The following is a 27,381-nucleotide window of genomic DNA, read 5'->3' as shown; positions in this document are numbered from 1 at the left end:
AGAGAATTTATGGAAAGATACAACTTTGAGGTTTCAAGCAAGGAATATGACACTGTTATTAAAGCTATACCTACTGGGATAAAAACTTTACTTAAGAATAATGCATATTTCGGAATATCTCCGATTGTAAGCGATATCCAGGTGAATGGCATTGGTCTACTAGATATGAAATTCAGCAATCGTTTATTAAGGGATATTTTCTACAGGAAGTCTATTCCCTCTGCGATATTTTGTTGGGCTTCATCGTTTGATGTAAACTGGCGCCGTGCTTGGCTCACTCCACACAAATTTATGGTGACCAATAAAGTAAAGGAGATCTCCTTTAAGATTATCCATAGATTCTATCCATGTAATAGCTTGATTTCTAAATATATACCTGATGTTACCAGTGTTACCAGTTTTAGTGAACTAGAAACTGAATCTATTGAACACTTATTCTGTCATTGTTTATATAGTGAAGTGTTCTGGACTGATGTAAAACTATATCTTGGCCTCAAATTGCATACAACCATTGAAATTTCTAAGTTTGACATATTATTTTACTACACTGATTCCACAATTGAACGTGAGTATGTCATAAATCTCTTTATTTTATTAGGAAAATCTTTCATACACAAATCAAAATGTATGAAGAAAAAGCCCCTTTTCATATTTTTTTTAATTTGATTTGGAAAACTATTTAGTCTTTAAAACGTATACAAAACAAAATGTCAAAAACATGTATTCGCTATATGTCTGTATTTGAATTAATATAATGTGGATTAGTTTACATTTTTTCTCATTTCTTTGTGGAATCCCTCTGGCTGTTATGTTTTGCATGTTACTGTTAATAAAAAAATAAATTAAAAATGAGATATTTCCTTGTCGGAGTTTACCCAGAATACACCGAGCGGCCCATTGCCAACGTACACGGTGTGTTAACAGATATACTTTTTGAGGAGATGAGAAACTTCTTTGTAATCAATTACCGGCCGCGCGGTGCATTATGGATGATTCTGGGACAAGACGAGCTCTCCTACAAGTGAATGGGAGTCAATTGGTCGCTAGCTCAAAAACCCAACATTAGCATGAATTTCGTAAACAAGAAGTACAATATCAATAACAAATCCGAGACGTGAGATAATTAACTTGTTATCTGCAATATCGTATAGCTTTGGAATCGGGACACTGTGTACTTTCAAGGAAAATAGGCAAGTTTCTCGACTCATACCCTGAATGGATCGTGATGATGAGTTTAGCAACCGCATGACGCAGCATGACAACTTAAACGCGATTGGGGGACAGTCTGCCTCAATTAATTGCCAAAAGAGATTCCCATCTCCTCCTTTCTCTAATAATCGCTGGTATAATTACGATTCCAAGGGAGTTTCCGATTTCCTTAAAAGTATATCCGCTCCTCCCCTCAGTTTGTTTTCGCGGAAGTAAAATCCATCAGTGATAGCTAGCCAACTATTGTCTTTTCCTACTGAACATTATCTTTAGAAACATAACACTAGTCCGATAAAATGTTGTTCCAGGAGAATATGACCAACTGTGTTACTTTTCAGACCAAATTATCATCCGTTATGGATGTGTTGGCTAAAGCTGCAGTGGCAGAAATAAGTCAATTGTTCGATGATGGGTTTGCTGTGTTACGCTTGGAAATGTGCCACAGAGAAAATGAAATTGAAGCCTTGAAAAGAAAATTATTTATGGAGAACGAACGGCAAGCAACGAGTTACAAACTGCGAGAAGCAGGCAATTCTTCCATATTCTCTTCGTCTTCCAGAGGGACAGAGCAGGGTAAAGCCTGCGCGTGCTTGTTACTGTACTAGCTAACTAGGTTGACTTATCTAAAATGTGTTGTTGTCCAGTGTCCATCTCAACTCAGGGGTCAGTTCTTCAAGAACATATCAAATACAGTATTAACAACATAACTGACAATAATTTAGCTCAATGCCTAGCTAGTGTACATATTGCCAGGAACCCCAACGTTGAATTGCATTGAATTCTGTTGGGCAAAAATGAGCGTTTGAGTCAGGGCAGTTTCCTCTCACGACCTCTGTTGAATACAATTATATTTTAACCTACTTTACCGGTTGTCCGTGCAGTTGGTCTTTTTGGCGTTAGGAATGTGACAATATATCCACATAAAATTATGATTACATGAACTTTACAAAGCTCTGGTAGTGGGTTCAGATTTCTATCACCAGAAGCATGCACATAACCATGTAAGCACGAGCTCGGCAAGTATGCATGCATCTCATGAATGTATTTTTTAATCTTGTGCACATGCTTCAGGTGATAGAAATCCGAAAGCACTACCAGTGCTTTAGAAAAGTTAATGTAATTATACTTTCCTGTGGATATATCGTCTCACATTCCTACTTCCAAAAGGAGCAACCGCACAGACAGATATCAACAAGTTAAAAAATACTTTTATTCAACATTCTGACTTTTAGAGGTTGTGAAGGGAAACTTTCCAGATTCAAACACTCATTTATGCCCTACATAGAATTCAATGCAATTCGAGGTCAGGTTTCCAGGCAAGTGTTGATAATGGGTTTCAATTCTATTGTTGACCTTTGTTAAATTGTTCAGTACACTTTGTTTTACAGTGCTTATGACATATAGCTACTGACTGTTCAGTTAAACCTTCCCTTTCAGGGTCCAAGGGGTCTGATGAGGATGCTGGTGAAAGAACTTCATTTGAGCAGACCGCCAGAGACAAAGCGATCACACCTAACAAACAACTGGATCAAAATAGACCACAGCCACCTGCAGAATCAGTAGAGGGGCTCAATGAACAGTACAGGTCTGGCCACCGAGAGAAGGGTAGTGCACTAGAATTAGTGAAGACAGAGCACGAGGAGGAGTATGACGTTATTTCACTACATACATCGGGAAGTGAACATGGCACAGAGCTATCAGATCATCAGGAAACTGAGTTTGCCATGGATCGCAGAGAGAGTCATCTGTGGGCGTCTGTATCAGAGATCAACTGTGAATCTGAGGGTCCAGATTGCTCATATGGTACAGAACAATATACACAGGATCTCAATACAGACATACAGCTTATTCAAAGTGCTGTGGAGGGTCTGGATAGCGATCCATCATCAGAGATGGGGTACATAAACAGACTAATGAAAGAAGAGATGCGAGCACAGTCTGGTTGGAATGACCGAAGTAGGACCTCTACAGATTTGGTTCAGGCACAACCAGGTCAGCACAGAGAGCAAACTATGCACCCAGAGAGAAGGGAGGATGGAACTACTACCAGAGTGCCGTCAGACAAACAAACGCGAACCAATGAGGGTGCAGCATATTCCAACATTTGGCTAAACAATGTGTTCTCGTTTGCTCCAAATGGTTTCAACTCAGCAAAGATAGCCCCAAGGAGTACCCCAGCAAGAGAGAAGTGGTTTGTTTGCACCTTTTGCGGAAAGAGCTTTGACAGGGTCAGTCACTTGGAGATGCATCAACGGATTCATACGGGAGAGAAACCGTACAACTGTGTGACATGTGGGAGGTGTTTTGCTCAGCAGAGTAATCTCCGCACACACCAGCGAGTACACAGGGGCCTCAGAACAAAGCAAACGAAAAGTAATCATAATGACGAGATGACTAAGAACATTTTAGAGAAACCAGCTGGAGCCCGTACCACACATTATGAAACACAACCACATTAATATCAAATGTTTCTAATGACTGAGAACAGAGAGTTCATGAGAAGACAGTCAAGACACTCATGCAAAAATCTGCAGTGTGCTACTTTTGTCTTCCTATTCTGTAAAGTGAGAGCAGTGCGACCCTACCACAACTGTTACTCTAGTGGTGCTAATATACTGTAGGGAGTTAGTTACAGGTTTACATCCTCCTGCTTGTACATTTTAAAAGGAACAGTTATCAAGAGGTGGATCTCCATCATCTTTTTAGTTTTCGTAGGACTATGCCAGAGACAACACATCTGGAGAGAAAATACAATGGACGTGCTTTTATCAATGCATACATTTTTATGAATAAACATGAAAATTCTCTGAACTTTCAGCCATTGTTGTTGTTGAAATACACTGAGAATACAGAACATTAACACCTCTTTTTCCATAATAATAATTTATACAATTTCTATAGCGCTTTTCATAGAATCTCTGTGCTTCAAGAGCAACAAAAAAAGCACGCAATATATCATGACAGGTGAACCAATAGAGGCCAAGTCTTTGAAAGCTGCATCCTCTGAAGATGGAGAGGGTCAGTTCATGGCTTGAGCGGAGAGAGCTGGTCAGAGGATGGTGATGGAGTCTGTTGATGATCTTGTAGAGGGCACGTCTGGGAACCAGCCTGACTCTTATAGCCACTGGTCTTCTTCTCTTCCAGTCTGTGTAGCACCCACTTGGGTGATGCCTCAGCAGCTCTGGACACCAGAAAGTTCACCACACAAAGTTCAGAATAGTAGCCAGTCGTCCTCACTACGAGCGCTCTGTCTTAGCACTACTATATTCCTGCATATCCCATTCCTCTCACGCTTCAGGCGACTCCTAAAAATTGTTCTCAGAAGATCGGGAATTGGCAGCCAGGAGAAAGAAAAAAGCTGGTAATGTGTCCAGATGCATTTTTCAAACAAAAATATTAGCCAGCTAGCTAATTAGCCAAGCCAAAGACGGTTAACCTCTCAGTAAATCTGCAAATTCGTGGCTCTAAAACACTAGATATACAGTACCAGTCAAAAGTTTGGACACGCCTACTCATTCCAGGGTTTACTATTTTCTAATAATAATGAAACATCAAAACTATGAAATAACACATATGGAATCATGTGGTAACCAAAAAAGTGTTAAATCCAAATGTTTTATATTTGAGATTCTTCAAAGTAACCACCCTTTGCCTTGACAGCTTTGCACACTCTTGGCATTCTCTCAACCAGCTTCACCTGGAATGGTGAAGCTAGGGAACCATGGCAACTATAGAACATGACAGACTGACCAGGTGAATACAGATGAAAGCTATGATCCCTTATTGATGTCAGTTGTTAAAGAGACAGGCTAAAGAAGGATTTTAAAGCCTTGAGAGGGTGACCCTATTTAGAGGGTGAATGAACAAGACAAAATATTTTATATTTATGCCCTTCTTTGAGAGGCATTCGAAAATCTCCCTGGTATTTGTGGTTGAATCTGTGTTTGAAATTCACTGCTCGACTGAGGCACCTTACATATAATTGTGTGGGGTACAGGCATGAGGTAGTCATTCAAAAAGCACAGTGTTACACACAGAGTCCATGCAACGTATGTGACTTGTTAAGCAGATTTTTTGTCCTGAACTTATTTAGGCTCGCCATACCAAGGGGTTGAAAACTTTTTCACTCAAGACATTTAAGCTTTTCATTATAAAATGTTTTTTATCAAAAAACATAATTCTACTTTGACATGGGATATTGTCTGTAGGCCAGTGACAAAAAAATCGAAATTGAATCAATTTGTAATAACGCTGTAACACAACAAATCAAGGGGTGTGCTGACAGAGTTGAGTCTTGTGGAGGAGGCCTGTCTGGAGAGTGTTGATTTCTAACCTATGAAAGAGCTTTTTAGAAACTAAGGAGGATTTAAGGATAGGGAAAGGGGGTTCCAAGTATTGTGGAAATCAACTCCATCTCTAATGTCCTGTTATTGCGTCTATGGTATTAGTTGATAAAGATGATAATGACCATGACTAACACCCCAGCAGCCACACCTATAATGACCATCACTAGAGTGTCAAAGATCACTTCCTGCACACGCCGAGATGTCTCTGAGTGAGGGAGTGGGAAGGAAAGAGGGAATGCACACAAAATTGTAAACACAAACAACCAAAGGTAGCGATTGCAGTGCCATGTATATAGGATGCAGTTTTGTTGCAACTTTAGTGAGATCTGTATTTCAGATTATTATCACAAGGGGGCAGCAATGTTACAAATATTACTAATCAGGCATCAAATAAAAAAAATAAGAATGATCACATGCACCAATACAACAGGTGTAGACCTTACAATGAAACGCTTACTTACAAGCCCTTAACCAACAATGGGGTTAAGAAAAATAAATAAAAGAAGTAACAAATAATTAAAGAGCAGCAGTAAAATAAATAATAAAGCATGTGACCAGTGTTATGTTTTTCTGTTCAGATCTCAGCAAAATACAGGAGTAACTTTGCCCATTGCCCCTTACCTGTAACTGTGATGTTATGTTCTACTTTCCTTGTCCCAACGCCGTTGTTCACCACACATTCATAAACTCCAGTGTCATTCTGTTTCGGAGCTCGACCAAACAGAAGCCTTGCTCCATTTACAGTCAGGCCATCTGGCAGAGCCTTACCATGTACTGATGATGGAAGGGAAAGGGTGAGGAAAATGAATAGAGGGGTAGAAAGTGAGAGCAGTAAAGGAGAGAGAGAAAGGTTTTGAGGTTCAACTTGATGTTTTTTGTGAGAGATTAAATGCAGAATCTCCTCCCTCACCTTTTTGTCTTTCAGTTAATCTTTTCCCCTCTCTCTCATCAAACTCCTGTTCCCCAATTGACATGTTTTGGTCCAGCTCCTCTTCATCCAATACCATGTCCAGAATATGCATCTCTGTGGACACCTCAATCTCCTCAGCCATGAGGCTGTCCTGGTCAGAATCCTGACATGTCATTAGGAAGAAGGATAACACATTCTGTATACTGCCTTTAACTTACATTGTCAGAGAAACATATTGACTCAGAATCACTTAACCAATAAATTGAGCATCACAAATGTATTTTATTTCAAATATTGACTGTATTGGAATGGACCTTGGACAAACTACACCCAAAAAACAGACTGAAAGAAAGGGATGGGCTTATGGGGCACCACACAAATCTCTTCAGAGTAAGACAGCATGTCCTTAGAGGCAGACTGCCTTCCTCATCCTCCCATTATTCATCCAGAACAGGAGGAGGAGGAAGGCCAGTAGGAGGCAGGACACCACTAGAGGGTGGCAGGGATGAAGAGGACAAAGGGCCGAGAGGGGAGAGGGAAGAGAGGAGGAATGAGTGAAGAGGAGTGAACCCCTCTTTAAGAATTGGTTCTCTGTGCTTAGGAGTGGAGAGGTGAGGGAGGAGGAGGCGGTGGGGGAGAGGGATGATGTGGTTGATGTTAGCCTGGAGGGCTGGAGAGACTGGCAGGAGGGCTGTGATGCACATGAGGTCACAGAGAGGGCCTTAGGCAGCACAGAGGCCTGGAGCAGGAGTCTGTTCTCCATGCTGTCGCTGGTAGTTGGAGTAGAGCCTCCCTGGTGCAGCTTGCTGATCCCGGGCCCCATGATGATGGAGCAAAGTCAGTGCCTTTGTCTCTGGTGGAAGAGAAGTCTACTGACTATTAGGTCACATGCGCGCAGGAAGTTTACTTTTATTGGGATGTATCTTGTCCTGGAGGCAGAGCTGAGCGATTTCTACTAATGGGCCAGCGACAAAGTCAAAATTAGTTATACATTGTAAAAAATTACTGAAAGCAAAAATACACTTTTTGGTCTTAAGTTAAGGTTAAGCAAAAGGTTAGCAGTTCGGTTAAGGTTAGGTTTAAAATCTGATTTCATAACATTGTGGCTGTGCCAGCTAGTGACTACCCTGCAGAGCTGCCTCCAGTACATGTCATCCCAAAAAATGCCAACCTGTGTATTCACACAGCACAGGGAGAGTCCGGGCCTTTTACAGTACATCTAGGACAAACATAAAACACACTACATGACTGGCAAGACATTAGTTATTAGAGATAAGCAGTACTGCAGCATTCCAGGTTAATTATTTAAACTGTCCGTGTAAAACATAGAAACTGCAGGCGGCAGGTAGCCCAGTGGTTAGAGCATTTGGCAGGTAACTGAAAGGTTGCTGGATCAAATCCCTGAGCTGTCAAGGTAAAAATCTGTTGTTCTGCCACTGAACAAGGCAGTTAGCCCACTGTTCCTAGGCTGTCATTTTAAGTAAGAATTTGTTCTTATCTGACTTGCCTAGTTAAATAAAACACAAAAAGCTATCTCTGTGTTTGAGCCTTTCTCTGAAAAAGTGACCAGTAAAAGTGAAAAAGGTTCACTCAACTCAGTTGTGCATCACAGTGCTGCATCACAGCCCCTGTTGTTTGGTTGAGTAGCAGTTGTGTGCTTTAGATAACTTGCTCAATAAATGAATGACATCAGTCCAGAATCATAGTTGTTCTGACCAGAAAACCAGTCTGAATTGGTGATGGTACATAATGGTAGATTGGTTCAGGAGACAATAGTACAGAATCATAGTATATGATACAGTACAGCCCATCAATGTACATACAATGTAATTACATAGATAAACCACGGCCAGACTGGAATATATTGGGCCAATCAAATAATATATTGTAAAAACAGCACAGGGATGAAATCAGAGTAGAAAGGAATCAAAAGGCACAATCAAGTAGGGCTACCCAGAATAATTGAAATGTACATTGAATGGGCATGATGGTAAGTCTTGGGCTCCCGAGCGGTGCAGGAATCTAAGACACTGTATCTCAGTGCAAGAGGCGTCACTGCAGTACCTGGTTCGAATCCAGGCTGCATCACATCTGGCCATAGGGCGGCGCATGATTGGCCCAGCGTCGTCCGGGTTTGGCCGTCATTGGAATTATGAATTTGTTCTTAACTGACTTGCCTAGTTAAATGTAAAAAAAAAAAATCTCCGAAAGACATAAACAGGGACACAAACTTACCCAATAAGTCGTGGAACAACTAGCTAATACTTTTATATATGTAATTACATTGTATGTACATTGATGGCCTGTACTGTATCATATACTATGATTCTGTACTATTGTCTCCTGAACCAATCTACCATTATGTACCATCACCATATATATATACTGCTCAAAAAAAAGGGAACACTTAAACAACACAATGTAACTCCAAGTCAATCACACTTCTGTGAAATCAAACTGTTCACTTAGGAAGCAACACTGATTGACAATACATTTCACATGCTGTTGTGCAAATGGAATAGACAACAGGTGGAAATTATAGGCAATTAGCAAGACACCCCCAATAAAGGAGTGGTTCTGCAGGTGGTGACCACAGACCACTTCTCAGTTCCTATGCTTCCTGGCTGATGTTTTGGTCACTTTTGAATGCTGGCGGTGCTTTCACTCTAGTGGTAGCATGAGACGGAGTCTACAACCCACACAAGTGGCTCAGGTAGTGCAGCTCATCCAGGATGGCACATCAATGCGAGCTGTGGCAAGAAGGTTTGCTGTGTCTGTCAGCGTAGTGTCCAGAGCATGGAGGCGCTACCAGGAGACAGGCCAGTACATCAGGAGACGTGGAGGAGGCCGTAGGAGGGCAACAACCCAGCAGCAGGACCGCTACCTCCGCTTTGTGCAAGGAGGAGCAGGAGGAGCACTGCCAGAGCCCTGCAAAATGACCTCCAGCAGGCCACAAATGTGCATGTGTCTGCTCTAACGGTCAGAAACAGACTCCATGAGGGTGGTATGAGGGCCCGACGTCCACAGGTGGGGGTTGTGCTTACAGCCCAACACCGTGCAGGACGTTTGGCATTTGCCAGAGAACACCAAGATTGGCAAATTCGCCACTGGCGCCCTGCGCTCTTCACAGATGAAAGCAGGTTCACACTGAGCACATGTGACAGACGTGACAGAGTCTGGAGACGCCGTGGAGAACGTTCTGCTGCCTGCAACGTCCTCCAGCATGACCGGTTTGGCGGTGGGTCAGTCATGGTGTGGGGTGGCATTTCTTTGGGGGGCCGCACAGCCCTCCATGTGCTCGCCAGAGGTAGCCTGACTGCCATTAGGTACCGAGATGAGATCCTCAGACCCCTTGTGAGACCATATGCTGGTGCGGTTGGCCCTGGGTTCCTCCTAATGCAAGACAATGCTAGACCTCATGTGGCTGGAGTGTGTCAGCAGTTCCTGCAAGAGGAAGGCATTGTCCGGGGGTATCATCGGATGGGGCCACAGTGTCTTCTGATCCCTCCTGTCTCAGCCTCCAGTATTTATGCTGCAGTAGTTTATGTGTCGGGGGGCTAGGGTCAGTCTGTTACATCTGGAGTATTCTCTTGTCTTATCCAGTGTCCTGTGTGAATGTAAATATGCTCTCTCTAATTCTCTCTTTCTTTCTTTCTTTCTTTCTTTCTCTCGGAGGACCTGAGCCCTAGGACTACCTGGCATGATGACTCCTTGCTGTCCCCAGTCCACCTGGCCATGCTGCTGCTCCAGTTTCAACTGTTCTGCCTGCGGCTACGGAACCCTGACCTGTTCACCGGACGTGCTTGTTGCACCCTCGACAATTACTATGATTATTATTATTTGACCATGCTGGTCATTTACGAACATTTTAACATCTTGACCATGTTCTGTTATAATATCCACCCGGCACAGCCAGAAGAGGACTGGCCACCCCTCATAGCCTGGTTCCTCTCTAGGTTTCTTCCTAGGTTTTTGGCCTTTCTCAGGAGTTTTTCCTAGGGAGTTTTTCCCAGCCACCGTGCTTCTTTCACATGCATTGCTTGCTGTTTGGGGTTTTAGGCTGGGTTTCTGTACAGCACTTTGAGATTTCAGCTGATGTACGAAGGGCTATATAAATAAATTTGATTTGATTTGATTTGATTGATGCTATGGACTGGCCCGCCCGTTCCCCAGACCTGAATCCAATTGAGCACATCTGGGACATCATGTCTCGCTCCATCCACCAACGCCATGTTGCACCACAGACTGTCCAGGAGTTGGCGGATGCTTTAGTCCAGGTCTGGGAGGAGATCCCTCAGGAGACCATCCGCCACCTCATCAGGACCATGCCCAGGCGTTGTAGGGAGGTCATACAGGCACGTGGAGGCCACACACACTACTGAGCCTCATTTTGACTTGTTTTAAGGACATTACATCAAAGTTGGATCAGCCTGTAGTGTGGTTTTCCACTTTAATTTTGAGTGTGACTCCAAATCCAGACCTCCATGGGTTGATAAATTGGATAAATTATTTTTGTGTGATTTTGTTGTCAGCACATTCAACTATGTAAAGAAAAAAGTATTTAATAACATTTTTTCTTTCATTCAGATCTAGGATGTGTTATTTTAGTGTTCCCTTTATTTTTTCGAGCAGTATATATATATATATATATATACACATGTGTGTGTGTGTTCATTGATGCGTGGTCGGTGTCCAGAGCAGCAAGACACAGTATTATGTGCCTGTGCCATGTATATGGCTACAGAAAAGACAGGTGAGCTCGCGGTCTGTTTATGTCCTCTACGGACACCGTAGGACTCTAACGATCATATGACCACGCGCTTCCCCCATCCTTTGTTGTCGCGGAAGTAAAGACCCATCGGTGGTAATTAGCAAAAGTGGTTAACAGTTAACTCAGGCAGTTTACCTTCCCAACAAAAAGTATACCTAACTGAGTGTGTCTCCCATAGACACTAATGCAATAGCAACTGGGTCTGACTTCCATGGAAACAGGGGGGGAAAAAAACAGCGAGTGGGGTGTCTCGCTTCCTTTTCCGTCTCTGGTAGCTTGCTATTGTATTGTCTTTTCCGACTGAACATTATCATTAGAAACATAACACTAGTCAGATAAAATGTTGTTCCAGGAGAATATAACCAATTGTGTTACCTTTCAGACCAAATTAACCTCGGTTATGGATGTGTTAGCAAAAGCTGCGGTGGCAGAAATAAGTAAAATGTTCGATGATGGTTTTACTGTTTTACGCTTGGAAATGTGTCGAAGAGAAAATGAAATCGAAGCGTTAAAAAGAAAATTATTGTTTATGGAGAACGAACGGCAAAGGACGACGTCCAAAGCGCGAGAAGCAGGCTGTTCTTCCACATGCTCTTTGTCTTCCAGCAGAACAGAGCAGGGTGAGCCAGCTCGTGTTTACTATACCCATAGAAATAAAATCCATGGATTATATTGCTAAAACTGTGCCAACGAGCTGTGTTTAAAATGAACCAGTACATGGGCTTGAGGAGACGATAAATATGACGAGTACTCTTCTGACGCCCAGGGTCCTTCAATTTAAAGACCCATTAACCAGCTCTACAAACGTTATAATGTAAAAACACGTTGGGTAGTCAGCAACATATGGAGTTATGCAGAGCAACTACAGTCATTACTGTCTTTACGCACGGTATGTACTCCCAAAAAAGGTAAATAAGACAATTTATTTAGTTTTTTACCGCATGCGCCAAAACCACCTTCGGCACCTCCAATAAAATCACTCATTACTACTGTCTCGCAGGCTGATCCACCAGCATTACAATTTTCCGAAAGGTTATTGATTTTATTGGAAGTACATACCGTGCGTAACGGCAGTAATGATTAGTTGCTCTGCGAAACTCCATATTTTGGTGAGTACATTAACTATTTTGACATAACGTTCGCAGAGCTGGTTAATGGGACTTTTGCCGCGTTCTATTGCAAGTCGGAAAAAGAAAACTCTGACATTTCCGACATGCTAACTGTTGTAGCGATACACGTGCCGCGTTCAACGAATCAGCCAGTCGGAAATGTCCGCGTTTCTTACCTCCGACTAGGATGTGAACGCGGCGTTTGAATTGAAGGATCCTGGGCGTCAGAGGAAAGGTCGTCATATTAAGCTTATCCCCAAGCCCGGGTACTGGTTCAGGTATGCCATGTTCACATGCTAGTCGGAACTAGGAAACTCGGAAATTTCCAACTTGATGAGTTTACTATTAGTTAGCAAGGTGGACATTTCCGACTTTCCTAGTTCAGATTAGCACTTGAACGGTGCATTTGAGTAGACCTATCTGAAATGTGTTGCTGTCCATCTAAAGGGTAAATTCTTCAAAAAGATAAAGTATTAACAATATGACTGACATTTATGCGTAGCTAGTGTAGATGATTGATTTCAGTTGTTGACTTTGTTCAATTGCTCAGTGCTCTCTGAACTTTTACATTGTTTTTGACATATACTGACAGTTCATTTAAAACTTTCCTAGGGTCCAAGGGGTCTGATAAGGATGCTGGTGAAAGGACTTCATTTGAGCAGACCATGAGAGACAAAGTGTTCACACCTAAAGATGACCAACTGGATCAAAATAGACCACAGCCACGTAAAGAATCAGTAGAGGGGCTTAATGAACAGTATAGGTCTGGCCACCGAGAGGAGAAGGGTAGTGGACTAGAATTAGTAGTGAAGACAGAGCACGAGGAGGAGTATGACGTTATTTCACTACATACATCGGGAAGTGAACATGGCACAGAGAGATCAGATCATCAGGAAACTGAGTTTGCCATGGATGACCGAGAGAGTCATCTGTGGGCGTCTGTATCAGAGATCAACTGTGACCCTGAGGGTCCAGATTGCTCATATGGTACAGAACAATATACACAGGATCTCAATACAGACATACAGCTTATTCAAAGTGCAGTGCAGGGTCTGGATAGCGATCCATCATCAGAGATGGGGTACATAAACAGACTAATGAAAGAAGAAATGCGAGCACAGTCTGTTTGGAATGACCGAAGTAGGACCTCTACAGATTTGGTTCAGGCACAACCAGGACAGCACAGAGAGCAAACTATGCACCCAGAGAGAAGGGAGGATGGAACTACTACCAGAGTGCCGTCAGACAAACAAACGCGAACCAATGAAGGTGCAGCATATTCCAACATTTGGCTAAACAATGTGTTCTCGTTTGCTCCAAATGGTTTCAACTCCCCAAAAGTAGCCCCACAGGGAACCCCAGCAGGAGAGAAGCGGTTTGTTTGTACCTACTGCGGAAAGAGCTTTGACTGGGTCAGCCACTTGGAGATGCATCAACGGATTCATACGGGAGAGAAACCGTACAACTGTGTGACGTGTGGGAGGTGTTTTGCTCAGCAGAGTAATCTCCGCACACACCAGCGAGTACACAGGGGTCTCAGAACAAAGCAAACAGTCTACTGATGGTTATCACCATGACGAGACAATTAAGAACATTCTAGAGAAACCAGCTGGGGTCTGCCCCACACATTATGAAACAACAACCTCATTAACCACGTTTCCATCCAGGTTTTATGCGATAAAGTCATACCATATTAAAACAAAATCACGGCTGTGATGTTTCAGTGCAATTTCATAAATTCTGACAGATCCTTTGTTCTACCTTTTTGTGTCTGTAAAATGTATTATGTGAGAAATGACAGTGGAAACACCTTTATGCGCAAATATTAATATACTAACCATATCAAAGTCAACTTTGTGTGTGGTCCTCCCATACGACTTGGGAAACCATGCAGTTTATTAGGCTACAGATTAAGTTATAAACTTCACAGCCCAATAGGCAAAAACTGGTTGCATCATTGTTTCCATGTTATTTCAACCACAAAAATGTAATCTGATGACGTTGAATCAACATGGAAAACTGATTGGATTTGCCAAAAGTTGTAACTGTAAGGAAATTGTCTTTTTCATCCAACTTTTAACCTAAATCTAATGACATGGTGACATTTCACAGTAGTTGACATCAACCAAATGTAAATATAAACTAGACGTTGAAATTGTCTATGCCCAGTGGGAAGGTGGTGAAAGTGCACGGTGATCTTGATGCTCCTTTCCAATAAATATCGAGGGTCTTATTCTGGTGACATGATGATCAACGCTTGACTGCCGTGTTTGACAAATAAAAATATCCATAATCTCATCATGTAGACTACCCTACCCGCACTGTATCTGCGAGCTGTTGGCTAGAGCGCACATGCCAAGACCAGAGTAGGCATATTTGCTATATAACGCAACTGTTTTTGTGACCAAACTATCGGTAGTTGAAAATGTGATGGAAACACATTGAACTTTAGATTTTTATTCGGTACATGAAAACAAGTCAGTTTGGTGTAAACACTGGTTGGAAATACAAATATTTTACGCGGATTCTAGAATATTCACATGAAAATCTGTCGCCAATTGGATGGAAACCTAGCTATTGACCAACATTTTCTAATGACTGAGAACAGAGTTTATGAGAAGACAGTGAAGACACTTGCAGAAAGCAGCAGAATGTTACTTTTGTCTTTCTATTTTGTAAAGTGAGAGCAGTGAAAACCTACCACAAGTGTTACACTAGTGGTGCTAACATACTGTAGGGAGGGATCACAGCCTCCTGCTTGTAACCTTTTAAAATTAATCTTTTTAAAACTATGCCAGACTAACACATCTGGAGAGAAAAACGACAGTGGACATGCTTTTACCAGTGCAAACATTTTTATGAATAAACATGAGAATTCTCTCAAACTTTGAGCCATTTAGATTTTTTTAAATAGAAAGAAACATGAAAATAACATTAACGCACAAGGGTATATTTAGTATATCAGAACTATAAGGTTAGCTAAAATGACAGCACAAGCACAACTGATAAGTGCTTAGACAAGACTAGGTTTACAGTTGACAAAGTGATGCTGCAATATAACAGGCCTCCATGACCATTGGGTTAGGGTGGAGCTGAGGGCAGTTCCCTTTTCAACCAACTCCTTTCACCCCTGTCTAGATGTTCTGTCCTCTGGGGTGTAGGAGGATGGCGTTGGAGTGTGGTTTGGGCCGCAGGAACCCGTTGCTGTAGTGGAAGTGGTTGGAGAGTGCCTCTGTGATCTGGTATGAACTGGTGTCACAGTCAGCCTCATCAACCTCCAGCACGTCCTGTCTGTCGCTCCAGTCTTCCCCTTCCGTCATGCCTTCCCTCTGGCCACCCAGGTCGCTGAGCATTGGGGGGATGTCTGTGGGCCCCACACTGCCATCCTGATCCTGGGGCTTCATGGGGACAAGGGAGGAATGAAGGCCAGAGTCCTGAGAAATAGAGAACCACATATTGTGTGGCATTGAGAGAAACAGATAGGCCTTTCAGTTATTACAGAGTAAACTTAGTGTACATTTTCAAACTTTCACGTATCCTCTTCCTCTCTCGGACACAAATACACACCAGGGACATATTGCTGCTCTTTAGGTACGACTCCACCCTTCGTCTGCGCTCTTCCCTTTCTCCCTCCATCTCAGCCCCCCTCATACTCTCTCTGCACTCGCGCCAGCTAGACTGGTACAGGACGGGGCGGCCTAGGTAGTCCAAATCATCCTCTCGAACCGTCCCCCACCTCCCACCGAGGGTTGATTGACTGCCTTTGTAGATGGGATGGTTCTAACGAGAGGGATCACAATAATCCACAGATTAAACATCAATGAATAAATCAGTATGATACTGTACATAATGTTGTAAATGTATAATATTGTTGAAGCTTTTATGAACTCTCACCTCAAGGGACATTAGGCTTTTTTTCCTTCTACTGTCTAGTCTGAGTAGTGTACAGTCTTCATTCTGTGGGTGGGGTGACAAGTAGAGAAAGACAATAATTATTGCTGGCAGACACTCATTCACATGTAGACGATAACTAATACCTTAAAATAAGAGCAAACAAGCGTTTGAATTGAAAGTACTCTGCACCTGTCCTCTGGGGTCTATGCTGACAGAGTTGAGTCTCCTGGAGGAGGCCTGTCTGGAGAGAGTGTTGATTTCTAACCTATGAAAGAGAGCGTTTCAGAAACTGAGGGGGATTTGAGTATTTAAGCATAGGGAAGGGGGGGGGGGGTTCAAAGTATTATGGAAATCAACTCACATGCTTTTGCTAAGCGCCATCTCTAACTTGCTATTTTTGCTTCTGTGGTATCGGTTGACTAAAATGATGACGATGATCATGACGATGACCAACACCCCAGCAACCACACCTATGATGATCATCACTAGAGTGTCAAAGATCACTTCCTGCACACGCCGAGATGTCTCTGAGTGAGGGAGTGGGAAGGAAAGAGGGAATGCACACAAAATTGTAAACACAAACAACCAAAGGTAGCGATTGCAGTGCCATGTATATAGGATGCAGGTTTTTTGCAACTTTAGTGAGATCTGTATTTCAGATTATTATCACAAGGGGGCAGCAATGTTACAAATATTACCAATCCGGTGTAGTGAGACCAGCGTCATGTTTTTCTGTTCAGATCTCCCCAAAAATACAGGAATAACTTTGCCTATTTCCCCTTACCTGTAACTGTGATGTTACATTCTACTTTCCTTGTCCCAACGCCATTGTTCACCACACATTCATAAACTCCAGTGTCATTCTGTCTCAGGGCTCTGCCAAACAGAAGCCTTGCTCCATCCACAGTCAGGCCATCTGGCAGAGCCTTACCATCCCTGCAGATGGAGACAAATATACACACATACAGGGGATTAAAGAATAGCCGAAAACAGGAATGCCCACATTAATACTAATCCTCCCAACAATGTACTCATGTAACCTACTCAACGTAGCATAGTGGTTAGATCATTGGGCTAGTAACCGAAAGGTTGCTAGATCGAATCCCTGAGCTGACAAGGTAAAAATCTGTCGTTCTGCCCCTGAACAAGGCAGTTAACCCACTGTTCCTAGGCCGTCATTGTAAATAAGAATTTGTTCTTAACTGACGTGCCTAGTTAAATAAAACATTTTTTAAAACATACTCATCATGACTCATGGAATAGCAGACTCACTGCATGAAACAATGGCTATGCCTATGAAGGCAGACACAGTGGGTACCCTTAAGAAAAAAAAGACAATACATTTTTTTTTAAAAGACACAAAACAATATTCAACTGCAGTTCCAAAACTCCAATTTTTTGTAAGGGCAGGGTTGCTCAATTCTCAATTCAACAGTTTTAATACAAATCATGAAAAAACAACATTAAAAGCCTTTTGTTCAACTAGTCACTACCAGAATTTAAAGCTCTGACAATAATGTCAGCTAAGCCATAGTAGTAGCCTGTAATTAAATCAAATCAATAGGTCAGCGTGCGTTGGTTAGGTGTTTTAGCCAGGTTGTAGTACTCGAGACCACAGATTGAGTGTCTCGGTCCAAACACCACATACTGAGTGTCTCGGTCCACACACCACATATTGAGTGTCTCGGTCCACACACCACATACTGAGTGTCTCGGTCCACACACCACATACTGAGTGTCTCGGTCCACACACCACATATTGAGGGTCTCGGTCCACACACCACATATTGAGTGTCTCGGTCCACACACCACATATTGAGTGTCTCGGTCCACACACCACATATTGAGTGTCTCGGTCCACACACCACATATTGAGTGTCTCGGTCCACACACCACATATTGAGTGTCTCTGTGTCGGATACATTTGTACTCGGTCTTGACTAGGTCTCGGACAGTGAGGACTTTAATTTCTTCCGGAGACCAACGGAGTAAAAAACTCATAATTATCAGCTTCAATTCAGTCAGTGCATAAAACCGCTTCGCCAGGCCAAATATATACACTCCTTTCTTGAAACATTTATATCTTAACAGTCTTTATATCTATTATAGACATGTTTGCGCAGTGGTGAACCTATAGGTCTTCAGTGTGTGACAGGTTAGTACAGTGGTGAACCTATAGGTCTTCAGTGTGTGACAGGTTAGTACAGTGGTGAACCTATAGGTCTTCAGTGTGTGACAGGTTAGTACAGTGGTGAACCTATAGGTCTTCAGTATGACAGGTTAGTACAGTGATGAACCTATAGGTCTTCAGTGTGACAGGTTAGTGTAGTGGTGAACCTATAGGTCTTCAGTGTGTGACAGGTTAGTACAGTGGTGAACCTATATGCCTTCAGTGTGTGACAGGTTAGTACAGTGGTGAACCTATAGGTCTTCAGTGTGTGACAGGTTAGTACAGTGGTGAACCTATAGGTCTTCAGTGTGACAGGTTAGTACAGTGGTGAACCTATAGGCCTTCAGTGTGACAGGTTAGTACAGTGGTGAACCTATAGGTCTTCAGTGTGTGACAAGTTAGTACAGTGGTGAACCTATAGGTCTTCAGTGTGTGACAGGTTAGTACAGTGGTGAACCTATAGGTCTTCAGTGTGTGACAGGTTAGTACAGTGGTGAACCTATAGGTCTTCAGTGTGACAGGTTAGTACAGTGGTGAACCTATAGGTCTTCAGTGTGTGACAGGTCAGTACAGTGGTGAACCTATAGGTCTTCAGTGTGTGACAGGTCAGTACAGTGGTGAACCTATAGGTCTTCAGTGTGACAGGTTAGTACAGTGGTGAACCTATAGGTCTTCAGTGTGTGACAGGTTAGTACAGTGGTGAACCTATAGGTCTTCAGTGTGTGACAGGTTAGTACAGTGGTGAACCTATAGGTCTTCAGTGTGACAGGTTAGTACAGTGGTGAACCTATAGGTCTTCAGTGTGACAGGTTAGTACAGTGGTGAACCTATAGGTCTTCAGTGTGACAGGTTAGTACAGTGGTGAACCTATAGGTCTTCAGTGTGTGACAGGTTAGTACAGTGGTGAACCTATAGGTCTTCAGTGTTTGACAGGTTAGTACAGTGGTGAACCTATAGGTCTTCAGTGTGTGACAGGTTAGTACAGTGGTGAACCTATAGGTCTTCAGTGTTTGACAGGTTAGTACAGTGGTGAACCTATAGGCCTTCAGTGTGTGACAGGTTAGTACAGTGGTGAACCTACAGGCCTTCAGTATGTGACAGGTTAGTACAGTGGTGAACCTATAGACCTTCAGTGTGACAGGTTAGTACAGTGGTGAACCTATAGGTCTTCAGTGTGTGACAGGTTAGTACAGTGGTGAACCTATAGGTCTTCAGTGTGACAGGTCAGTACAGTGGTGAACCTATAGGTCTTCAGTGTGTGACAGGTTAGTACAGTGGTGAACCTATAGGTCTTCAGTGTGTGACAGGTCAGTACAGTGGTGAACCTATAGGTCTTCAGTGTGTGACAGGTTAGTACTGTGGTGAACCTATAGGTCTTCAGTGTGTGACAGGTTAGTACAGTGGTGAACCTATAGGTCTTCAGTGTGTGACAGGTTAGTACAGTGGTGAACCTATAGGCCTTCAGTGTGTGACAGGTTAGTACAGTGGTGAACCTATAGGTCTTCAGTGTGACAGGTCAGTACAGTGGTGAACCTATAGGTCTTCAGTGTGACAGGTTAGTACAGTGGTGAACCTATAGGTCTTCAGTGTGTGACAGGTTAGTACAGTGGTGAACCTATAGGCCTTCAGTGTGTGACAGGTTAGTACAGTGGTGAACCTATAGGTCTTCAGTGTGACAGGTCAGTACAGTGGTGAACCTATAGGTCTTCAGTGTGTGACAGGTTAGTACAGTGGTGAACCTATAGGTCTTCAGTGTGACAGGTTAGTACAGTGGTGAACCTATAGGTCTTCAGTGTGACAGGTTAGTACAGTGGTGAACCTATAGGTCTTCAGTATGTGACAGGTCAGTACAGTGGTGAACCTATAGGTCTTCAGTGTGTGACAGGTCAGTACAGTGGTGAACCTATAGGTCTTCAGTGTGTGACAGGTTAGTACTGTGGTGAACCTATAGGTCTTCAGTGTGACAGGTTAGTACAGTGGTGAACCTATAGGTCTTCAGTATGTGACAGGTCAGTACAGTGGTGAACCTATAGGTCTTCAGTGTGTGACAGGTCAGTACAGTGGTGAACCTATAGGTCTTCAGTGTGTGACAGGTTAGTACTGTGGTGAACCTATAGGTCTTCAGTGTGTGACAGGTTAGTACAGTGGTGAACCTATAGGTCTTCAGTGTGTGACAGGTTAGTACAGTGGTGAACCTATAGGCCTTCAGTGTGTGACAGGTTAGTACAGTGGTGAACCTATAGGTCTTCAGTGTGACAGGTCAGTACAGTGGTGAACCTATAGGTCTTCAGTGTGACAGGTTAGTACAGTGGTGAACCTATAGGTCTTCAGTATGTGACAGGTCAGTACAGTGGTGAACCTATAGGTCTTCAGTGTGTGACAGGTCAGTACAGTGGTGAACCTATAGGTCTTCAGTGTGACAGGTCAGTACAGTGGTGAACCTATAGGCCTTCAGTGTGTGACAGGTTAGTACAGTGGTGAACCTATAGGTCTTCAGTGTGACAGGTTAGTACAGTGGTGAACCTATAGGTCTTCAGTGTGTGACAGGTTAGTACAGTGGTGAACCTATAGGTCTTCAGTGTGACAAGTCAGTACAGTGGTGAACCTATAGGTCTTCAGAGTGTGACAGGTTTGTGATTCTGAAAGGACAGCAACCGTAATACCAATATCATCTGCAGGAATATCATCTGCAGGCAGCAAGAGAGTACAGCGCTCAACTGGTTTTGGCATGGAGCAGCTCACAGAAGAATGACATCGGTAGCGTAGTAAAGACGTTTCAACTTATGATATTGACCAGTAAATGCCAACTAAGGCAAGAATGGGTATGCAAACCAGGAATTGAAAAAGTTTAGTCCAAAGTGTTGGTTAGTAGGCTATTTGTGATGCGCAATTGTCATTGTGAACTGTTTGCATGAGGGGTGTATACATGAATGGGCCTAGCTAGACACAGGCCCACCCACTGGGGAGCCAGGACCCACCCATTCAGACTGATGTGGTTTAAGCATTGTTGTGGACTTAGACCATCACATTTTTGTCCTTTTTCTATAAACAAAAGTGTAATTTTGAGAGTGTAAATCTGAAAAATCTATAGGAAAACTCATTAAGAAACCCTGTGTGAAACATCCTGTTGTCTTTACTTCGCTGGGAACTTTTTTTACAGAATTAGACTATACCACCTACTTCAGTCACCACTACAACACTGCATAGGACCGATAGAAAGACAGCAGTCACACACAGCATGATGTTTAGGATAAGCAGTCCATAAACTCAGACATAATAAGCCAGTAGGTCCCAATCAGAATACAAAATCACAACCATTAAGCATTTCCCAATCGAAATGTACAACTATTACTTCCCATTGCAAAGAAATCCACGTTTAGCACACAAAGTAACCGGTGACAGTGGAAGTTTACAGTGGAACTGACAGCGTTTTTAACTACTTTGCAGATATGAAACAAACAGACAATCATAATATCAGTAAAACATATAACATTCCCAGTTTCTGCTACAAAACCAACTTCATAAGAGATTTTAAAAATAGGTTATATTTGACTCAACGTTCCATGATGTACACTAAGGCATTGTTGGCAGAAGATGGATGCAGTTCAATGCATGATTAATATAATGCACCAATACATTTCTTTGTTATCTAAAAAATATTGCTATCAGGTTGTAAATCACGGCTGGCCTGGTACATTGTTTGCTGCCACCATTCGGGATGCACGGTTTCAGTTTTAATGACTCAATATTCTGGACAAAAACGGAGAAATGTAACTAAGGATGGGAATGTCAAGACAACCAAACTAGCAAGAGCAATGAGCACAAGTCAGTCATAACGTGGCTAATAGGCTAGTGTATCTATTTATGTATCAAGCTAAAAACACGGAGCCTAATGTTAGCTATATAGCTAGCTAGCTGCTAGGAGGATGTCATGCCCTGGAGGACTGGGTGAGTGACTTTTCCCCCTCATTGTTTTTCGGTGGCAATACACAGCTAGAGATGCAGGTGTCATTTGGTTAGCTAGCAAGAACTTGAATGACTATTATACAGTTAGTATATCTCTTTCGTTCACAAATTTACTCTGGCTATCTACTCCGATGTCAGAGCACTCGTCTGAGTGTGCCAGGGCACGGAACAACAAATTCAGCACCTGCTGAATTTGACCGGTGTCAGTAAATGTAAGTAATAGTTAGTCAAGAACGCTCTAGATAACATGTAAGCAGCCTAACCAGCTCTTCTATGGCGAGTAAAATGATCAGTTGTTCTCTCATTTGTGTCTGGAAGTAGCAAGCAAGCCAACTTTACCCAGTTAGCTTGGGTGCTTGGTTGGGACACGCAGGCAAGCTGCAGAAGGACGAGGAGACTACAATTCCCCATCGTTTATCAGTGCAATTTTGACGGTCAACTAGCTGAAAAAGTTTGACAGGGTTTTTAATGTCCATTCATTAGTTTTAGCTCATCTTGCTCTTGTTAGCATCAGTTGTTGATCTTGTTGATGTGCATAACAGAGAGAGAGCCTACCATTTCATGGTTGTTTGATCAATAGGACTATAAAGTTCCCAAATGTAAGAGGACTCCCGTGGTGTTTACATTTTTGCAGAAATCCTTTCAGGTGGCTTTTGGTGAATGCATCCTAATTATCAAAAGCCTCGCTGTTGCGACTGCCTGCAAACACACAGTCCAGTTCAAAGTGAATTATGGCAGGCCCTTGTGGCAAATGGCTTGTTTACATAAAGGCCTACTGTAGCTCTGATTGGCTATAGAGCACCGGTCTGTGTAGACTCCAGTCCTGGACAAGACAGGTGTTTTTATTCGGTTTTATTTACTGCAGTGTCTATTAGTTGTCCAAACATACAGCCGCTTTCCCTCTATATTGCTATAGAATTTTCACAAATGCCTTAGAATACATAATTCCCAAACATTCTAAGAATGTATGAAAACGTGAAAATGACCATATCTAAGTGTCAGAAAATGATTTAAAAGTGTGATATTCTTCCTGGGAGTGTATATGACATATTTTAATACAATTTCATGATGCTAAAATGCTGTCAGTTCAACTTTAAATGTAACAATGTTTCACACACAAGCTATTTTCAAAGAGATGATTAACAACAGAAAGTGTGCTGCAATAAACCCAGTTCCACTCATCAGATGATGATAGTTTGAAACTTAACTTCTTGTTTAAAGTTATTCTTGAAAAGGGAGAAGCTAACAAATTAGCAACAACATCCTCTTTGATAACACCTGCTGCAGCCCTACAAACTAGTTAAAAAAGGCAGAAGTTTTTCCCTCGGCATGCATTTTTTCACTATTCTGAATGTCTAAAGAATCTATATGTTGTTCTGAAATATGAAAGCAGAAATACTAGATATTTTAACTCTTATTATGGTGGTGATTTGAATTGGACTCGCATTTTTCTGGTCTTGACTCGGTCTCGGCCGACCCCTTGTCCCCCTCCCAGTGTCGGTCTTGACTAGGACACGATTTGCTCCGGCCTTGGTCTTGACTCGGTCAAGCTTTAGGTGGTCTCGAACACAACACTGGTTTTAGCTAAATGCATTTTCGTTGTATCATGTTGAACACAAAGGGAAACCAACCATTTTCATTCACTTGTAAAATCAGTTTAATTGCTGCTCCTATTGATCTGAATAGGTAATGCCACTTGGCTTGGGATTTGAGCCTACTATGAAGTAGGATGCCCCGGAATAAGCTCAGATATCCCAGGGACTATAATAGAGAGCAAGTATCTGACCCCACCAGGAACTAGGTCCACTGAGAGGGCTCATGTTGCCCTAGTTTCACTGTGCCCAGTGAAACTAGGGGAGCTTCTCACATTTCTGTTCTCACTCAGCCCAACCTTCTAACCAATCCTTCATAATGGAATCAACGGCAGAGATTACATCTGACATTGAATATATGTTTGAGAATAATACTACTGATAGGGAAACCCTATCACCAAGTGGTCAGGATCCAGTTTCTTTTCATTCAAATGCATTACATTTTTAGCAACATACCAAATGTGATACTTTATATACATTTAGAGCAATTTTGGAAAAGTATATCTCCTTCAATTATATCCAACTACTGCAGAAACAGATTCATGGATTTTTATCATACTGCAATAGTGAGTATTTAATTGTGTGTTCTGTCATTATTGTAATGCTCGCAGGATAATCTTTAATTATGTGCAGACCCTGTGTTTTACTGCGTATTAGAGTGATATTTGATAAAATGCTTAAGATGCGACTCCAACTCTTCCCCCTCCCTCCCTGGCTCCCTCACTCATGTGAAAATGTCTCTCTCCCAATCGGTTTTCTTATTCTGTAACTGGACACGGTGTCTTTTATTTATTCTTGAATGGAACAAAGAGAGAAAGGCACCCTCCTAATTGACATACTCTTCTTTGTATGTGTGTGTGTGTGTATATTTTTCACGCCAGTATTTGTATAGTATATTTTATCATGCAGATTGTGTTACATTAGGCAAATAATACATAGACAGAAACAAAGACAGTCAGTCAGACAGACAGGTAATACCTGGTCCAGGTGAAGTTGTTTGGTTTGGGGTTTCGTCCAGACTCACAACGGAGTTCAGCTCCCTTCAGTCCCATGTACCAGTTGCCATCAAAGCCGGTGACAGATGCATCTGGGGGAACTATCAACACAAACAATGTCACTTTAATCCATCCTAGCGTGGCCATCTAGTTACCACCTTCCCATGGTGACAGCTGAGGGAAAACTCACATTGCACCACCAGGCGGTTGCTGATCCTGCGGGGTTGTTCCAGAGCAGGGTGCCAGACCAGGCAGTCCAACTGCATGCCATTCATGCTCCTCAGGGGGTGCAGGGAGAAGTGGGTGGACACGGCCCCGCCCTCGGAGCTGCGGTTCTGGACCTGGCCAGGAAGGTCCGTGTCCCAGGTCAGGCGGGGTGGAGGGCGGGCCACGGAGCGGCAGGAGGCAACCACGTGGAAGGACTGGCCCTCCTCCAGAACCACCGGGTCCAGAGAGGAGATGGGGAAGGCTGGGGGGAAGCGAGGGAGAGGGGCACGGTCAAGCTGAGGTATATTAGTTTGCATTTTATACAGTTAAATAGAGTTTTTAAGTAAGGCTTTGTTCAGTCAGAACTGAGAGAGTTCCTTCAGTGGAAATTACTATGATGATGATAACAATGAAAATAGTAACTTGGTTTACATCTAGGATGAAAAGGAGGATGGTTAAAGAAATGTGTCTTACTCCACACAGTGAGTGACAGCTTCCTCTCAAAGCTCCCATAGGGGAATGTGCTGATGTGACAGATGTATTTCCCCTCATCAGACTCCTCCGTGGTCAGGATGAGCAGAGCAGAGTTCACCACGGAGCGACTGCTCTCAAACCTCACTCTCCCAGAGTACCGCCCAAACTCTGATAGAAAAACAAGACCCGAGACAAACAACAGAGAGAGACAGAGACAGATTTGCTTCTGGTAAACATCACAGTCATTGCAGACAAACGCAAGAAAACAACATTAGGATAGTAATTGAGTGATTACGTGATGTGCGAGTTGGTGAGGTCATGGTGTTACCAACCTGTGTGTCCCTCTGTGCGGTGGGCGGTGATGATATTCTCCTTGGTGCCATCAGGTAGCTCCTTGATCCAGCTGACCTGAACTACCTGCTCGTCCTCCTGAACCTGGAACTGACAGGGCAGCCGCGTCTCATCCTCCGTCAAGGACCGCAGGGCAAAGGACGGAGGAGGCTCCACAAACCCACCCCTCACAAACACTGCTTTACGAGAGAGAGAGAGGAGTTTGTGTGCGTTAGAGAGAGAAACGGGGTGAGATAAGGGGTGTGAGAAAGAGTAATGCATAATCATCATAATAAACAAGAGCAAACATTTCCCTTTGAAATGTCTGGGGGGATAGACAGTCTGTAGTTAATGATTCCTTCACTCATTAATGATTCCACCTATTTTACAGACAGGGGAGAGTGGGAAACAGACAGATACACACAGGGACTCAGAGGTAGAGTATGTGCCACAAAGCTGTTTAACTTGCTTTTCCTGTTCATGTTTGGCAGTCATGCTAAGGCCATTAATACACAAACACACTGACAAAAAGTGCACTTACTCACCACAAACGAAGCCTACTTTTAACACAGGTATGGGCCTAGACATGTTACAAAAACATACTAATTTACTAGTCAATCAAAACAAAACATGCAGGGAAATAGCCTGTGTTTTTTTTTTCATTTTCCAAAGAAGAATGTTACTCTACCACATTTCTATGGTGGTGAGTGTTGTTCAGCACTTGTCACCACCACTCCCTTTCCTAATAGTGTCATGGTATGCAACAAAAATACACACTCAGACATAAAAGCTATATACATATATTTGTTGTTGTTGAAAACCCATTCCCAAATCTTACCAAATCCCCATAACACCAAGCAGGTTGCCTCCCACTGGCTCTGGTCCCAGACAGGTAACTTCATCCCTCGATTCACCAGTCCTCACAATATCAACGTTGAACTACAAGCTTCAAAATGTTATGAAATAATTCCTTTTCGTAATCTTATTAGAAATATGAGAGTAAACCGGTGCCACTTAAAAGTGAAATTGAAGTGTATTGAAGCAAAAAGATTCAGCTCCTAGTGCTGTTTATGGCGGAGGCAGGTAGACAGACTGTGCGTCAAGTATGCAGTGCATCAGGTGTTCGCCTCTCCATTCATGCTTCATTAACCACTGTTACCATGGTTACTCTATGGATTTTCAGTGTGACCAAAGTCGCACTAAAAAAGACAATAGTCTCTACAAGCCAGAATGTTTAATAAAAATGACATTTACACTTACATTCCCTGTTGTACATGCTGGTTGAGAGAATGGCGAAAGTGTGCAAAGCGCTCAAGGCAAAGGGTGGCTACTTTGAAGAATCTCAAATATAAAATACATTTCGATTTGTTTAACACTTTTTTTGGTTACTACATGATTCCATATGTTA

The 27,381-nt window shown here is 42.7% G+C and overlaps 2 protein-coding genes across 8 annotated transcripts; one reads left to right on the top strand and one right to left on the bottom strand.

The window, feature by feature from the left end:
• The first annotated feature begins 1,359 nt into the window (after positions 1–1,359).
• LOC115169515 (zinc finger protein 24) lies at positions 1,360–14,105 on the top strand. Of its 4 annotated transcripts, none has more exons than XM_029725210.1 (3): positions 1,360–1,782; positions 2,647–3,542; positions 13,863–14,105. In XM_029725210.1, the coding sequence occupies exons 1-3, from the start codon at positions 1,506–1,508 to the stop codon at positions 13,905–13,907; spliced, it is 1,218 nt and encodes a 405-aa protein (XP_029581070.1). In that variant the 5' UTR covers positions 1,360–1,505; the 3' UTR covers positions 13,908–14,105. The 4 variants fall into 4 exon arrangements, with proteins under 4 accessions (XP_029581070.1, XP_029581069.1, XP_029581067.1 ...); XM_029725209.1 differs by having other exon boundaries at positions 2,647–3,556; positions 13,877–14,105; XM_029725207.1 differs by lacking the exon at positions 13,863–14,105 and having other exon boundaries at positions 2,647–4,026.
• Positions 14,106–14,786: 681 nt separating this feature from the next.
• LOC115169513 (nectin-4-like) lies at positions 14,787–27,092 on the bottom strand. Of its 4 annotated transcripts, none has more exons than XM_029725201.1 (11): positions 26,812–27,092; positions 25,976–26,173; positions 25,644–25,811; positions 25,153–25,431; positions 24,946–25,063; positions 17,024–17,175; positions 16,601–16,766; positions 16,429–16,504; positions 16,240–16,302; positions 15,913–16,125; positions 14,787–15,830 (listed from the first exon to the last, which is right to left on the bottom strand). In XM_029725201.1, exons 1-11 carry the CDS (start codon positions 26,873–26,875, stop codon positions 15,480–15,482), a joined length of 1,848 nt encoding a protein of 615 aa, XP_029581061.1. In that variant the 5' UTR covers positions 26,876–27,092; the 3' UTR covers positions 14,787–15,479. The 4 variants fall into 4 exon arrangements, with proteins under 4 accessions (XP_029581061.1, XP_029581064.1, XP_029581062.1 ...); XM_029725204.1 differs by having other exon boundaries at positions 14,787–15,779; XM_029725202.1 differs by having other exon boundaries at positions 25,976–26,170.
• Positions 27,093–27,381: the final 289 nt, after the last annotated feature.

Source organism: Salmo trutta, chromosome 31, assembly GCF_901001165.1.
Source record: "Salmo trutta chromosome 31, fSalTru1.1, whole genome shotgun sequence".
NCBI classification, from domain to species: domain Eukaryota; kingdom Metazoa; phylum Chordata; class Actinopteri; order Salmoniformes; family Salmonidae; genus Salmo; species Salmo trutta.
The sequence above is the reverse complement of the archived record's forward strand: the minus strand, read 5'-3'. Positions and strand labels throughout refer to the sequence as shown.